Here is a 16680-nt window from a genome sequence, read left to right as displayed (position 1 = left end):
TGCCACCTCATCAGTGCCCATCAGTGCAGCCTCATCAACGCACATCAGTGAAGGAGAAAAATTACCTTTTTGCAAATTTTTATAATAGAAAGAAAATAAATTTTTTTTTGTTTGCACAAAATATAAAAACACCCAAGTGGCGATTAAATACCACCAAAAGAAAGCACTATTTTAAAAATTCTAAAAATTTCATATGGGTACAGTGTTGCATGATCGTGCAACTGTCATTCAAATTGTGACTGCGCTGAAAGCTGAAAATTAGCCAGGGCAGGAAGGGGGTATAAATGCTCATTAGGCAAATGATTAAGGAAAGCCGAACAAGAAAATTGTATGATGATGTATGGGCAGCCTAAGAAGAGTGATTCCAGAGTGGAAGTGCATACCCCTGGGGAGAATTTGTGCCCAAAAACATGCTGTGTCTGCTGCACCCATCACAGCTTACGGTTTGGTGAGTGTGCATTTGATTAACCTCTTCACGCTGGCCAAACGCAAATGTGAAGCCTCCTGGCGTCTGGCCTAGACGCCGCGCGGCCACACATTTGCGTTCTATTAAAAAAGAACATATGTGCTGAGAGCGCACTCCCAGCACACATGTCCAGTACTCACGGAAAGGTCCCGATCTCCTCTTTCGATCTGGACTTTTCCCGATCATGTGACCGCCGTGACGCCATGTCACGGCGGTCACATGACCCTAAACCCCGCCCTCCTGGCTTCTGAAACCCTTAAAGGGCAGGGAGGTGCCAGCGCGAAGGGGTTAAAGGTTGTGGCAGTCTGTGTTTTGTTACACTACAAAGATCTGCTGGATGGTGGAAGATCTTTGTTATTGAATATACAGCGGGTAAAGCAATTATTGAACACGTCACAGCCAGTCTCCAGATCTCAACCCAATAGAAAACCTTTGGAGGGAGTTGAAAGTCCGTGTTGCCCAGCGACAGCCCCAAAACATCACTGCTCTAGAGGAGATCTGCATGGAGGAATGGGCCAACATACCAGCAACAGTGTGTGCCAACCTTGTGAAGACTTACAGGAAACGTTTGACTTCTGTCATTGCCAACAAAGGATACAGTCAGGTCCATAAATATTGGGACATGGACACAATTCTAACATTTTTGGCTCTATACACCACCACAATGGATTTGAAATGAAATGAACAAGATGTGCTTTAACTGCAGACTGTCAGCTTTAATTTGAGGGTATTTACATCCAAATCAGGTGAACGGTGTAGGAATTACAACAGTTTGCATATGTGCCTCCAACTTCTTAAGGGACCAAAAGTAATGGGACAATTGGCTTCTCAGCTGTTCCATGGCCAGGTGTGTGTTATTTCCGCATTATCCCAATTACAATGAGCAGATAAAAGGTCCAGAGTTAACTTTAAGTGTGCTATTTGCATTTAGAATCTGTTGCTGTCAACTCTCAAAATGAGATCCAAAGAGCTGTCACTATCAGTGAAGCAAGCCATTATTAGGCTGAAAAAAACAAAACAAACCCATCAGAGAGATAGCAAAAACATTAAGTGTGGCCAAAACAACTGTTTGGAACATTCTTAAAAAGAAGGAACGCACCGGTGAGCTCAGCAACACCAAAAGACCCGGAAGACCACGGAAAACAACTGTGGTGGATGAGCGAAGAATTCTTTCCCTGGTGAAGAAAACACCCTTCACAACAGTTGGCCAGATCAAGAACACTCTCCAGGAGGTAGGTGTATGTGTGTCAAAGTCACCAATCAAGAGAAGACTTCACCAGAGTGAATACAGAGGGTTCACCACAAGATGGAAACCATTGGTGAGCCTCAAAAACAGGAAGGCCAGATTAGACTTTGCCAAACGACATCTAAAAAAGCCTTCACAGTTCTGGAACAACATCCTATGGACAGATGAGACCGAGATCAACTTGTACCAGAGTGATGGGAAGAGAAGAGTATGGAGAAGGAAAGGAACTGCTCATGATCCTAAGCATACCACCTCATCAGTGAAGCATGGTGGTGGTAGTGTCATGGCGTGGGCATCTATGGCTGCCAATGGAACTGGTTCTCTTGTATTTATTGATGATGTGACTGCTGACAAAAGCAGCAGGATGAATTCTGCAGTGTTTCAGGCAATATTATCTGCTCATATTCAGCCAAATGCTTCAGAACACATTGGACGCCGCTTCACAGTGCAGATGGACAATGACCCAAAGCAGACTGCAAAAGCAACCAAAGAGTTTTTTTAAGGGAAAGAAGTGGAATGTTATGCAATGGCCAAGTCAATCACCTGACCTGAATCCGATTGAGCATGCATTTCACTTGCTGAAGACAAAACTGAAGGGAAAATGCCCCAAGAACAAGCAGGAACCGAAGACAGTTGCAGTAGAGGCCTGGCAGAGCATCACCAGGGATGAAACCCAGCGTCTGGTGATGTCTATGCGTTCCAGACTTCAGGTTGTAATTGACTGCAAAGGATTTGCAACCAAGTATTAAAAAGTGAAAGTTTGATTTATGATTAATATTCTGTCCCATTACTTTTGGTCCCTTAACAAGTGGGAGACACATATGCAAACTGTTGTAATTCCTACACTGTTCACCTGCTTTGGATGTAAATACCCTCAAATTAAAGCTGACAGTCTGCAGTTAAAGCACATCTTGTTCGTTTCATTTCAAATCCATTGTGGTGGTGTATAGAGCCAAAAATGTTAGAATTGTGTCCATGTCCCAATATTTATGGACCTGACTGTATATAAGAAAGTATTGAGATGAACTTTTGATATTGACCAAATACTTATTTTCCACCATAATTTGCAAATAAATTCTTTCCAAATCAGCCAATGTGATTGTTTGGATTTTTTTTTCTCATTTTGTCTCTCATAGTTGAGGTCTACCTATGATGCCAATTACAGGCCTCTCTCATCTTTTTAAGTGGGAGAACTTGCACAATTGGTGGCTGACTAAATACTTTTTTGCCCCACTGTATCTCTAAAGGTGCTATTGACATGAAATGTTCACCACGTCGGCAACAACTTATGCAATCCATACATACAAAAAAAACAAAAGAAATACGTTCAAAAAATAAGTTATGTGTAATAAAATGGAATGACACAGGGAAAAATTATTGAACACATGAAGAAAGGGAGGTGCAAAAAGGTATCAGTAATAGGAAAGCAATGCTTGTTAGTGCAAATTAATTTCAGCTGGTTCAGTCTCAACTGATGGCTTATAAAAAGGTGTCTCATTACCAAGGTGTCACACAGGAAATATTCCATTATGGGGAAAACTAAAGAGCTCTCTCAAAACCTTTGCAACCTTATTGTTACTGATGGCATTGGTTACAGAAGGATTCTAAACGTCTGAATGTTCCAGTGAGCACTGTTGGGGTCATAATCCGGAAGCGGCAAGAACATCATTTCACCATAAACCGGCCACAGCCAGGTGCTCCTCACAAGATTTCTGACAGAGGAGTGAAAGAATTAGTCCAAAAGCCAAGGACCACTTGTGGAGAGCTTCAGAAAGACCTGGAATTAGCAGGTACAATTGTTTTAAAGAAAACTAAGTAATGCACTCAACCGCCATGGCCTGTGTGCATGCTCACCACGCAAGACTCCATTGCTGAAGAAAAAGTATGTTGAAGCTCGTTTAAAGTTTGTTGCACAATGTATAGACAAGCCTGTGAAATACTGTGAGAATATAGTCTGGTCAGATGAGACCAAAATTTAACTCGATGGATGCCAAAAAACATTCCATGTTTGGGAGGTCAAATGGCACTGCACATAATACCAACAGTGAAGTTTGGAGGTGGGAACATCATGGTGGTGTGGGGCTGTTTTTCAGCATACGGTACTGGCAAACGTCATGTCATTGAAGGAAGGATGAATGGAAAAATTTACCAAGACATTCTTGATAAAAATCTGCTGCCATTTACCAGGATAATAAAGATAAAACGAGGGTGGACATTTCAGCAAGACAAGGATTCCAAACACAAGGCTAAGGAACCTCTCAATTGGTTTCAAAGAAAGAAAATAAAGCTGCTAGAATGGCCCATCCAATCACCTGACTTGAATCCAACAGAATATCTATGTAAAGAACTTAAGATCAGAGTTCATAGAAGAGACCCATGGAACCTTCAAGATTTGAAGACTGTTTGTGTGGAAGAATGGGCCAAAATCACACCCCAGCAATGCATGCGACTAGTTTCTTCATACAGGAGGCGTCTTGAAGCTGTCATTACCAACAAAGGATTTTGTACGAAGAATTAGGTAAATTTTAGTTGGCGTGTTCAATACTTTTTCCCTGTTCCATTCCATTTTATTACACATAACTTAATTTCTGAACTTATTTGTCTCTTTGTATGTATGAATTGCATGGGTTGTTACCGACATTTGGTGTAAAGTTCATGTCAATAGCACCTTTGGAAATACATTTCCTGAGAAAAATGGTGGCGTGTTCAATACTTATGTTGCCCACTGTATATGGACTTTGATTTAAGAGAGACTTCACTTTTGAACACTGTTTATTTTATTGTACATTTCTGTTTTATCCACTGGCGCTGCATCATTTCACAACATTGTACGTTTTTAGGTTTGGGTATATCAAACTTTACTTGCCAGCAGCCCCACGTGTCATCACAGAGCTGATTTATTACAATACTTAAAAAAAAAAAAAAGAAAATGTGCTAACAACCAGAAATACTGAATATGGGACAATGTGCAGCTTCACATTGCTTCCATGGTAAAGAAACTAAACATATTTTCTTTACAGGAACCCCCTCTAAAGCATAACCATCGAAACTTATACGTCAATAATGATACTATCCAGTTTTAAGAAGTTATACAGTACAAGTCAGCTAATTGTTTCCAAAACTTGGATACTAGGTAACTCAACTATTCTTGAACAAAACAGTAAATTTCAGTTCCATTTTGTTACAAGAGTACTTAACGGAAATACATTTTTCCTTTTATTTCTAAAAATAATACCTGAAACCTTCTGGTGTAGGAGTATTGAGGTGAGGGTTTGGTGGGTCACTAGGACATCGAGGCACCTTCACAGGTCTGGGACTATTGCGATGTGTAACTAATATAAAAAAATATGGTATTAGAATACAACAGAAGGAAAAGTACATACACAATATTAACATGTCACAATAATATTTCAAAGTAGTCTTTTCTTAGCAGTCTTTTTTCCTACTTGTACATCCATCAACAAATTACAACAGAATGTAGTGTAACCAAGTGCTCAAAAATGCACAGACAAGCGTGATAACAAATTAACCTTATACCAGTATGTCTAAGCCTGCTTATAATATCTTTATGGCAAGTGTACAGCTGTGATGAACACATTAAAAAAGGATTTTAAAAAGTCAAGGATGAAAGAAGCTCTTGTTGCCAATAAAACCTTTTTGCATCACTGCCATGGAAACATAGAGACTACAATCATCTTCTATTCATCTCCCTAAAACACACGTCTGAGCTGTTCTTCCGTTCAGCTGCAAAAATAGGGCTTGTTTATTTTTTTCCCCCCACCAGAAGTTCTTGTTTCGCTCAGTTATTGCAACCATGAAAGGAGATACCCAAAACAGCAAAATTAAACTGAAATAAATTAATGTAAAGAACAAAAAAAAAAATCTAGATTTTCTTAATAACAAGAAACAAACGTGTTATAACAAAGGCAAAGAGCATATTGTCCTATACTTTTGAAGATTGATAAAGCACTACAAATAGAAGTCTTCAAGCAGCAGGAAACCAGAATTTACATTTTAAAAAAAACCATTGGGGTAAAACTAAATACACAAACTATTCTTGAGTTATTGTAAAATGTATTTGTTTGCATGATAAAGACAGACAGAAATAAAGTAACTAACCTTAACAGTCTCTTAAAGTTTAACCCATTCAAGCTTATTTAGCAAATTTAAAAAAAGTTCATTCAATCTGCATACATAAGACACAAAATCATCTGCACACGGTGATAGTTGGTGGATTAATATATAGAAGTTTTTGCAGTAATGTCAAGTATAACTGACAGACACGTTCTAAAAGTAACTGTAAGCATATAACAATAAAAGAAGTATAATCATTGCTCTTACCAAGGTACAACCCTGTTACTGGACTATGGGGTTTTCCAATAACATGGCCAATACATTCATTCATGAGAGCTTGCAAGCTCTAAAGAAAAGAGAGCACAGTGAAAATGTTGCATACAAAAAGTCTACTGCTATTACTTGCCCAAAAAAACACAGAAATTCGAAAAACAAAATGCAAGAAAATTAGTAAGTAAATATATTCATTTGTTAATTACCTGCAAATAAAATGATTAGAAACAAGGGAAATTACATTTTCAATGACATACAAAAAAAAGAGAGTGCAACATTAATGTGCATACTATAAGTAACAAGTAAAACACTAAATGATTAAAACATTAGTGACATGCGTGATAAGAATCATATTATGAGTGCATACAGTTGTGATCAAAATAACAGCAGTGTGTTGAAAAAAGTGAATAAAGCTCAAAATCCTTCTAATAGCTTTTATTTCCATACACACAAATGCATTGGGAACACTACACATTCTATTCCAAATCAAAACATGAAGAAAAATATATCAAATTTGTGTTGTTCCTCTAAAAAAAATTGAAGAAAAGTAAATATTTGACTATTCAAAAAAAATAGCAGTGTTTGTATTCTTCTTTACAAACTCAAACATTCACTATATAAACTGAAAAATGTTTGAAGATTTTGCTTTCCTTTGAATCACTTAATATTTAGTTGTGTAACCACTGTTTCTGAGAACTGCTGTACATCTGTGTTGCATGGAGTCAACCAACTTCTGGCACCTGTGAACAGGTATTCCAGCCCAGGATGATTGGACTACATTCCACAGTTCTTCTCTATTTCTTGGTTTTGCCTCAGAAACTGCATTTTTGATGTCAGCCCACAAGTTTTCTATTGGATTAAGATCCGGGGATTGGGCTTGCCACTCCATAACGTCAATCTTGTTGGTCTGGAACCAAGATGTTGCACGTTTACTGGTGTGTTTGGGGTCGTTGTCTTGTTGGAACACCCATTTCAACTTCAGCATAAGGCAGCATGACTTCAAGTATTCTGATGTATTCAACCTGATCCATGATCCCTGGTATGCGATAAATAGGCCCAACACCGTAGTATGAGAAACATCTCCATATCATGATGCTTGCGCAACCATGCTTCACTGTCTTCACAGTGTACTGTGGCTTGAATTCAGCGTTTGGGGGTCGTCTGACAAACTGTCTCCAGCCACTAGACCCAAAAAGAACAATCTTACTTTCATCAGTCCACAAAATGTTGCGCCATTCCTCTTTAGGCCAGTCAATGTGCTCTTTGGCAAATTGTAACCTCTTCAGTGCGTCTTTTTTTCAACAGTGGGACTTTGCGGGGGCTTCTTGCAGATAGCTTGGCTTCACATAGGCGTCTTCTAATTGTAACAGTACTCACAGGGAACTTTAGACCTTCTTTGATCTTCCTGGAGCTGATTGTTGGCTGAGTCCTTGCCGTTTTGGCTATTCTTCTATCCATTCGAATGGTAGTTTTTCGATTTCTTCCACGTCTTTCAGGTTTTGGTTGCCATTTTAAAGCATTTGCGATCATTTTAGCTGAGCAGCCTATCATTTTCTGCACTTCTTTATATGTTTTTCCCTCTCCAATCAACTTTTTAATCAAGGTACGCTGTTCTGAGCAATGTCTGGAACGACCCATTTCCTCAGAATTTCAGAGAGAAATGCACTGTAACCAGCATGTACAACATTTGCTGCCTTCCTTCCTTAAATAAGGGCAATAATTGCCACCTGTTTTTTAAAGAATGAATGACCTCACTAATAGAACTCCACACTGCTATTATTTTGAACATGCCCCTTTCAATTAGTGATTCAATTACACAGAATCAGCAGCATGCATGTCATGACTGTTGGGTCTGTTGGATTTCTATTACTCTAATACACCTGCTAGTAAATTATTTGCCATGTAGAAATGTAATTTCTACCAAAAACAGTGATTGATCAGGTTAGTGATGCCTAACTGTATACAAATTGCAAAAAAGTAAAAAAAAAAAAAAATCACAAATATATAGTGTCCAAAAGTGTTAAATAATAACAATGGAGTGACATCAAGTGACAAGTGAATCCATGTCAATTCTTCCTCCTAATGTACTCCTCCCAGGGAGCCTACGTGCTGACATCATGCCGACGAGTCCATGTGATGGTCCGGCGGCCATCTTTGTAAGTGTGACTGTATTTGTTTTTATGCTCCACGTGGATGCAATTGCTTTTTATAATAAAAAATACTACACCATAAGCAACTTCTCTTGGGCTCCAGTATGTGAGCTTTCTCCCTCCAGGATTCAGTCTTATCAGACCGGGGACCGATGTATGCCGTGGAGAAATCACATATTTTTATGTAGAGGGTTTTCCACATAGAGCCCCGCTGTTTCTGCTAAATGTCCATTCTGACCGTGGAGGGGGTTTTACCTTTTGGAGGATTTGCTGCTTGAATGCTCATTTATCCTTTGCTTCTGGTGAGTACATTAGGAGGAAGAATTGTCATGGATTCACTTATCACTTGATGTCACTCCATTATTATTATTCAACACTTTTGGACAATATATATTTGTGATTTTTTTTTTTTTGGACTTTTTTGCTTGTGATATATGCACTCATAATATGATTCTTATCACGCATGTCACTAATCTTCATATTTTAATCATTTAGTGTTTTACTAGTTACTTATAGTATACACAATGGAGCTGCACACTCTTTTTTGTATATGTTTTTGTGGATGAAGTGGGTTGTCCTTTTTGTGCCAGCACCTTGTGATTTTTTTTCTTTTTGCGCTCACTACATATTTTCCACATTTCCAATTACAGTTGAACTTCAGGCAGGGATAAAAAAAAAAAAAAAAAAAAAAGACAAAAATGAATGCAAGCATATATTCATTTAAAAAAAAAAAAAAAAAAAAAAAAAAAAAAAAAAAAAGAAGGACAGCACAGTGGCTTAATGGTTACCACTTCTGTCTTTCAGCATTAGGGTCCTTAACTTGAATATTGGGCAGGGCACTATCTGCATAGTGTCTGCATGTTCTTCCTGTACTAGTGCTGGTTTCCTTTGGATTCACTGGTTTCCTCCCACATTCCAAAGGCATGCTGGTAGGTAAATTGGCCCTAGTGTGTTATGTGAATGTGTAGTCATCAAAATATCAGGTTTTTCTCAGAGAGTTTAATAGTTATTCACAGACCACAAACAAGATGCTGGTGAAGAGGTACAGAGCCTCCTATCTACAGTCAGGTGCATGGTTCATACCATCACCATAGAAATGGCCAAACCAAGCTGAAATATGTACTCCGACAAAACATTAGGAGTTATATTTAATTCAGTTTTATTCTTGGTAAACCCTTAGGCCTGGTTCACACTATTACGGGTGGTTGCAGGTGAGGGAATTGCACCAGTTCCTGCACCCAGCAGCAGCCAAAACGCTGCTCTTTAAAAATGTGTGGGGATGCCATTCATTCTCAATGGCATCCCCACGCATCTAAAAAACACAGAGCGTTTGTGGGTGCAGGAACTGCCGGGAAATTGCATGGTGCAAAAGCAGCTCTGCCGCTGTGTTTTAAAAAAGGTGCAGGAAACTTTTTTCCTGCATGAAATGCAGGCACAACAGCTCATTCGAATGGGCTGCCGTGTCCACGCAAATGCAATAGTGTAAACCAAGCCTTAAACTCATGTATATGTGAACAGCTTACAATTTCAAGAAAATAACTGAAACATCCAATAGGTATAGTGAACAGCAGGTCAAGTATAAATGAGGTAATGAATAAATTTGTGGATTCTTCAAATCAGTAACTGCTGGACAGCTGTGTTGCAGAAGCTATTAAAGCTTCATTAGGGGAATGATATTAATAGTTTATTAAACTTTTCAATTATTGCTTCATCTGTAGTGAAAATGTAAATATAGCCATACCAAAAAATCATCCTCTGGAAGGGCTGAAATGAATGCTGGCTCAATAGCTTGAAGATAGTCAAAACCCTGAGTTGCCCACCTGCACGGAAGAAGAAGGAGGTCTGTAAAAAGTATTCAGGGCTACTAACAAGTATATACAACATAAATGTATATGCACATGGATCCAGCAGCTCAATGATGGACCTGTATGACGGTCTCCATTTTAAATCTGCCTACTCCTGTGGTAAAATTAACAATCCCCTCAAGTGACAATCGATGGCTCTATCACTTGTCCCCCGAGATTATTCTGTCTTCCAAACAGATGAATACCTCTGCCCACTGGTGATTAAATTGTGCACAAAGTTAGTTGTTTGGCTCACTTGTGACCAATGTAATAATGCAATTATACGCAAACATCAGAATTTTGCACTTAAAGGATATGTTATCCCAACATTTCATATTCCTAATATGTACCTGTTCTACCATGTACTTTTGTTAAAAAGTATTATGTTCTCTTTGCATTGCTTCCTTTGTGTGAAATCCCTAGTGATCCTGCCAGTCCTCCTGCTTTCCTAATTCTACACTGACCATGCTAGGCATGAGAGCACAACCATCCCAGCATGGTCCGTTTTCTGGCTGTGCAGGGATCACAGCCTGTCTGTTCTCCAATGATCAGACTTGTGCTGAAATGCCCCCCTGTAGAGTCATTCAATGGGAAGATCAGTCTACTGCTTTCCTCCAACCCTAGCTCTCTACGCCCCTTATGCAGCTGAAAACAGCACACAAATGTTTTGTCTTTCATTTTAAACTGAATGGGTTGTATCAAAAAGGTATGGGTTCACAGATACTTTAACCAGACTCTAATTACTTCTTTCAAGTGTTAATCCTGTGCACCTGGCTGCCCACTAAATCTCTATGACTGGTGGTATATTTATCTTCTAAAAGACTACAAAACTCCAGATGGATGTGTTGTTCAAGTGCCACCTTCTCCCTAAGGGCCCATTCACACCTGTGCATTAGAAAACGCAATATGCATTTTCTTTGGAATGCATGGTGTTAAAATTAACCCAACACGTACATAGGGGTTGATTTACTAAAGACAAATTGGCTGTGCACTGCAAGTCCACTTGGATTGCACTGAAAGTGCAGTTTCTCTAGATCGGAGGGGAAGAAGCAAGAAAAATAAAAAAACAGTATTTTTGCTTACACATGGTTGGATGAAAGAAATCAGCAGAGCTTCCCCTCGGATATAAAATAACTGCACTTGCGGTGCACAGTATATTTACCTTTAGTAAATCAACCCCATAGTGTGTTTTATATGCATTTTTCATGCATATTTCTACCTCAGTCACCTGAGAAAAATGAACATGTGACTCAAAAAAATGCACTAATAAAAACCTTGTTGCAATTTTGGTGCGCAACCATTGACTATAATGGAAGGTGCGTTTTCCACAAAACGCATTAACCGTTTCAATACCGTGTGATTTTACACCTTCCTGCCCAGGCCATTTTTCAGGTTTCAGCGCTCTCACACTTTGAATGACAATTGCGCGGTCATACAACACTGTACCCAAACTAAAATTTTATCGTTTTCTTCACACAACTAGAGCTTTCTTTTGGTGGTATTTAATCACCGCTGGGGTTTTTATTTTTTGCTAAATTAACAAAAAAAAGACCAAAAATTTTGAAAAAAAAAACACATTTTTCTTTGTTTCTGTTATAAAAGTTTACAAATAAATAATTGTTCTTCATAAATTTAGGCCGAGATGTATTCTGCTACATGTCTTTGGTGAAAATAACCCAAATTAGGATGTATTTTTTAGTTTGTAGGAAAGTTATAGAGTTCACAAACTATGGTATAGATCTGAATATTGATCAATCCTGAAGTACTGACAGCCAATCTAATTTCTTGAGGTCCAAGAATGTCAGAATAGTACAGATATCCCCAAATGACCCCTTTTTGCAGAGTAGACAGTCTGACGTACTTCATAAGAGGCATGGCGAGTTTTTTGAAGTTGTATTTTTTTGTCATAATTTTTCGGAAAATGAAAAAATTAAAAAAATAATTTTCACAATTTTTTTTTTTTACATACTGTCACCAGTGCAGTACAGCGTCTTCATATAACTGGCATGGCGGTGAACATGGACACTGACTGGTGACAGTATGAAAAAAAAAAATATATATATTTTTTTATTTTTTTATTATATTTAATTTTTTATTACATTTTTTTAAAGATTTTTTTTTCATATTTTACTATGACTAAAGTAGTACAATGTTACCATAGTAACATTGTACTACTTTGGGGGAGTGATCAGTATTTTTTTTTTTTTTATTTTTATACACAGTTTGCTTATAGCAAAGAATTACTTTGCTATAAGCAAGCATTTAGCTGAATGAAATCGATTCATTCAGCTTTTTTTTTTTTTTTTGTGCTTAGCTGTGATTTGGTCACAGCTAATCACATGACATGTGCATGTGACCTGCTGTGACCATTCACAGCTAGGCACTAGTATACAATGGATGGCATCATGAATGAAGCCATCCATTGTATACAACTATCATGTGACCTGCTGTGATTGGTCACAGCAGGTCACATGGTACCAGCTACGGGAGCCGGTACTCGGATCTGTTATCGGCCGTGTCCGAGGTGCATGGCCCGTGACAGATCCCGCTGCTGCGCCGCTCTGCTGTGCCGCAAACTGCGCATGTGCGGGACCATGCCAAATGGCGTGCACCCGGAATTTAAGAGCGCATTTCAAGCCGCCAAACGGCCATTGGCCGGGCGGCTAATGGTTAAAGATGCAGCAAGCAGGACTTTTCAGAAACATGGTACACTGTATAAAAATGCAGCACACAGATAAATAACCACGCCCACAAGCCATCTGAGAAGCCTGACAATATGACTGTAGGGTTTATATTTGTGTCTAGGCCCCACTTATCACTTGAGGAGTCCTGGTAAATATGAAATGTGATCATCCACTTTAGTGTTATGGTTTAAATATACTTTAAGAACAGCCTGGTAAACATGCAAAAAGAATAAAGAGCAACAACATTAAAAATGTCATTCACATGCAATATGTTCTAATTACCCAAGTAAAGAAAACGATTTGTAAATGTAAAAATTAAATATTTATTTTGAATACCAAAGAAAAGAAAATCTGATCAACGTAGCTTACTTTAAGGGTTCATGCACAGGGAGATGTATGAGCATTTTATATGCATACAGCCTGCCATATGAATGCATGGCTGTATGTGGCCAGATTCTTGTAAATGCTGATATTTTTTTTTTTTTAATCAGCGCTTACTCGTGCATGTCTGTCTGACGTATTTTGTGTTTGAGAAATGTGCTAGGTTCTCATGTGTGGGTAAACGCTTACGCAAAGAATTGTATACAGCACCTGCAGCTCCCCAGGTGCATGAAGACTGTTGGGAAATTTACACTTCGCATATAAAATGCCTAGAATTCACTATGTGCATAAACCCTAAGAGTCTATACCTGAAACACCTTGATCTCAGTGGATCAACTAGTTAATAGTTTACCTTGGTCTGGTGCCACGCCCGCTTTCACATTTTGTCAAAACATAGTTCATCCATTTCCTGGCAAAGCTTATGTATTTGTCACCAATTTTCTGCCTGAATTGTCCAGACATCAGACGGACTACTTCTTTATGATACTTGAAGATTAAAAAAAGAAACATAAAAACATTACTTCAGAAATTTTGAAGAATGAGAATTCATAATTTTTAGACTTCCCTTTGTGCTCCTCCAAGTTAGTTGCTTTCTAGATGGTAAAAATAAATTCAGTTCAAATTCAGCCCCCATGCTTGGAATAGCAGGTAAAAGGCTACTCTAACACATGTACCGTGTTTGAGGAAAACATGTGTTTCCCCAAGTGCATGAAATAGAATGCATAAAGCAGCATTCATTAATACCCACTTAATCCCTAAATGGAACATTAACCACTTGCCACCTGGGCCAATTCCGACTGCATTTCAATTTGGAGTTTCAAGGGGACTTCTCTTTGCATCAAATGATCAGCTTTTGTATTAAATATCCTGGGTTGGTCAGACCTGACCAAATTAGCAGTCTTGTGAAAATTACATTACTTGAAGATTATATTACTCTTAGTAGGATGACCGATTTCAAATTATCTGGTGATCTTCTTAAGTCCCTTGCCACTCTCATAGGCATTTTCTTTTTTTTAAGCATCTTAGTGAGTTCTATTGATATTAACATGATGACACTGCACAGGTCAATAATGAAGAGAACACCAGACCCTAGATGCATCAAGTTTAAATAAGACAGGACCCCTGCATGCTCCTTAATGAGGTACTAATCATCAGCACCTTGCTCGGTATGCCAGATTATACATTTCATAGATTTGATGTGGTGGTAAATGTAGAGGCGTGCATGCAGTGAGTATAGAAAAGAAACACCCCCTTTAAAATAATCACATTTTGTTGCTTTGCAGCCTGAAATGAAGACAGTTTTTGTTTTATCCTACTGTATTTACACAGTGCAACTTATAACATCCAAGTGAAAGATATAACACCAACATTTCAGAAAAAAAAAATTCAAGAAACAGAATCATTGAGTTGGTAAAAGGGTCACTCTCTTGTGTCAGTATGTTGTTGAACCACCTTTTGCTTTACTTACAGCCTTTAGAGTGGATTCACACATGTACGGTGTGGATTGACGCTCAGGTTTCTTAGCTAAATGACAGTAGTTGTTCAGCGGTTCAGGTCAGGACTTTATCCTGTTCACACATATGCAGTTTTGAAATGGTTTCCATAGAAGTCAATAGCCTGCAATCCGCACCTGAACTAGACTGCACTGCTCAGAAATTGGACATAACTCTTCAATCCGTACTGAATTATCACTGACAGTGCACAGGACATTTGTAAACAGGCACCACAGGAAGCAATGTTATTTCACTTGTCATGCGGATTGGATGTGGACTGGACATATGTGACATATGTGAACCGGCACTTATTCTGTTGGGATATGTTTCTATTAACTTTACACATCTAGACTTTGCAATATTTACCCACTCTTCTTTGGAGAACTGTTCAAGTTCAGATTTGATGATGACTGTTTGTGGACTGCAGTCTTCAAGTCATTCCACAGAGTTTCAATGAGGTTTACGTCTGGGCTTTGACTAGGCCACGCAAAGACCTTAGAATCTTCAAGATGTTTTTGGCAAAGCTCAGTCATGATTGCAGGTGGCCTTTCTTGAGGAGTGGCTTTTCTCCTGCAACCCTCCCATACAAGCTACATTTGTGGAGAATTTGTGATTGTTGTAACATGCACACAATGACCATTCTTTGTCATAAATTCCTGCAACTGCTTCAGAGTTGCTGTAGGCCTCTTGGTAGCCTCTCTGACCAGTTTCTTCCTGGCTCGTTCATTCAGTTTGGAGTGATGTCCTGATCCAGGGAGGGTCTGTGTTGTACTAAATATCTTCCACTTCTTAAGAACAGACTGTACTGTGCTTCTAGGCATTGATAAAGCCTTTTTAATTTTTTTCGTACCTATCTCCTGACATTAGCCTGTCCACAATTTTATCCAGGAGATCTTTTGACAGTGCCTTTCCACCCATAATTGATTGTTTCCTTCAGTTGCACTACAATGAAATGCTCCAGGAAAGCTCTTTGCATGCTGAGCTAATCAAAATGACCACAGCGGATCACACTTGAAAGTCAAATGGCTTTGTGTGCCATTGAGAAGGTGATGAGCTGCACCTGATTGGGTTTACACGTAATTTTTTTTAGGAGTGGGTAATCCAACTCCGTGATTCTGTTTTTTAATTTTTTTTCTGACATGTTGGTGGTATCTTTCACTTGGATGTTATAGGTTGCACTGAGTAAATACAGCTGAATAAAACAAAAACTGTGTATCCTTATTACAGGCTGCAGAGCAACAAAATAAGATTATTTTAAAGGGGGGGGGGGTGATTCTTTTCTGTACCCACTGTACTTTTACCCTATAAAAATGTTCATTTTTATTCATTTACATTATGACAATGAATGCACATGTCATTTGTAAGTCACCTTGATCTGCAAGAACGACTTGAGAATCTAATATGTTTGTCTGTACAGACATACAGTAAAAAGCCTAAAATCTAAAAAAATAAATAAATAAAAAGACACATATTCCCAATCAGACATCCAGAAAGTTCAAGTACTGAATATTGTGTCAAAAGCACAACATAACAAATTAGTGGTCACTAAGGGATATAAAATTTTACCTCGAAACCAAAGTTGTAGCCTTGAATCATTGCTTCTCGGTAGTACTGCTGTAATGTGGAGGATTCGGATTCATCAACCTCGGCTTCAAACTCGGAGGTGTACATTTCATCCACTCGATCTATAGCATCGCTAATCTTGTTGCAGAGTTCCAATGCATCACTCTAATATGAAATTAATTTGAACATGATTTTTGAGCAAACCTATTTTGTAACCAAGCAATATTGACATTTGTGAATTTTGAATATACAACGTGAAAAAACATTCAACTAATGATTTACAGTTCAGAAACAAAAACTGCAGGTCAAGTAAAGGAAAAAAAAAAAAGCTGTTAGATACAATGCAAAATAATGTGACAGAATAGAAGAATCACCCACCTTTAAAATACAGAATGGCACTGTATTAAAACATATTTAAAGGCTAAGTTCACCTTTGGGGAAAAAAAATAATAAGTGTACATATTTTTGCTTAAAAAATTGCATCCCCCCCAAGGAGCCCACAAAGC

General features: G+C 38.4%; 1 protein-coding gene across 3 annotated transcripts in view; it reads right to left on the bottom strand.

Annotated features, from left to right (window-relative positions):
* Positions 1-16680, bottom strand: part of MAP3K4 (mitogen-activated protein kinase kinase kinase 4) — a 192183-nt gene that overhangs the window by 54504 nt on the left and 120999 nt on the right. For all 3 annotated transcript variants that reach the window (XM_089668609.1, XM_089668608.1, XM_089668610.1), the window contains 5 exons: positions 16178-16339; positions 13471-13604; positions 9951-10029; positions 6054-6132; positions 4948-5044 (listed from right to left, as the gene is read on the bottom strand). In XM_089668609.1, coding sequence (XP_089524735.1) covers positions 4948-5044; positions 6054-6132; positions 9951-10029; positions 13471-13604; positions 16178-16339 — 551 coding nt within the window. The remainder of the gene's footprint in view (positions 1-4947; positions 5045-6053; positions 6133-9950; positions 10030-13470; positions 13605-16177; positions 16340-16680) is intronic.

The sequence above is a fragment of the Staurois parvus genome, unplaced genomic scaffold (assembly GCF_062004578.1).
Source record: "Staurois parvus isolate SC_StPar_1 unplaced genomic scaffold, SC_StPar_1.0 ptg000059l, whole genome shotgun sequence".
NCBI lineage: Eukaryota > Metazoa > Chordata > Amphibia > Anura > Ranidae > Staurois > Staurois parvus.
The sequence above is the reverse complement of the archived record's forward strand: the minus strand, read 5'-3'. Positions and strand labels throughout refer to the sequence as shown.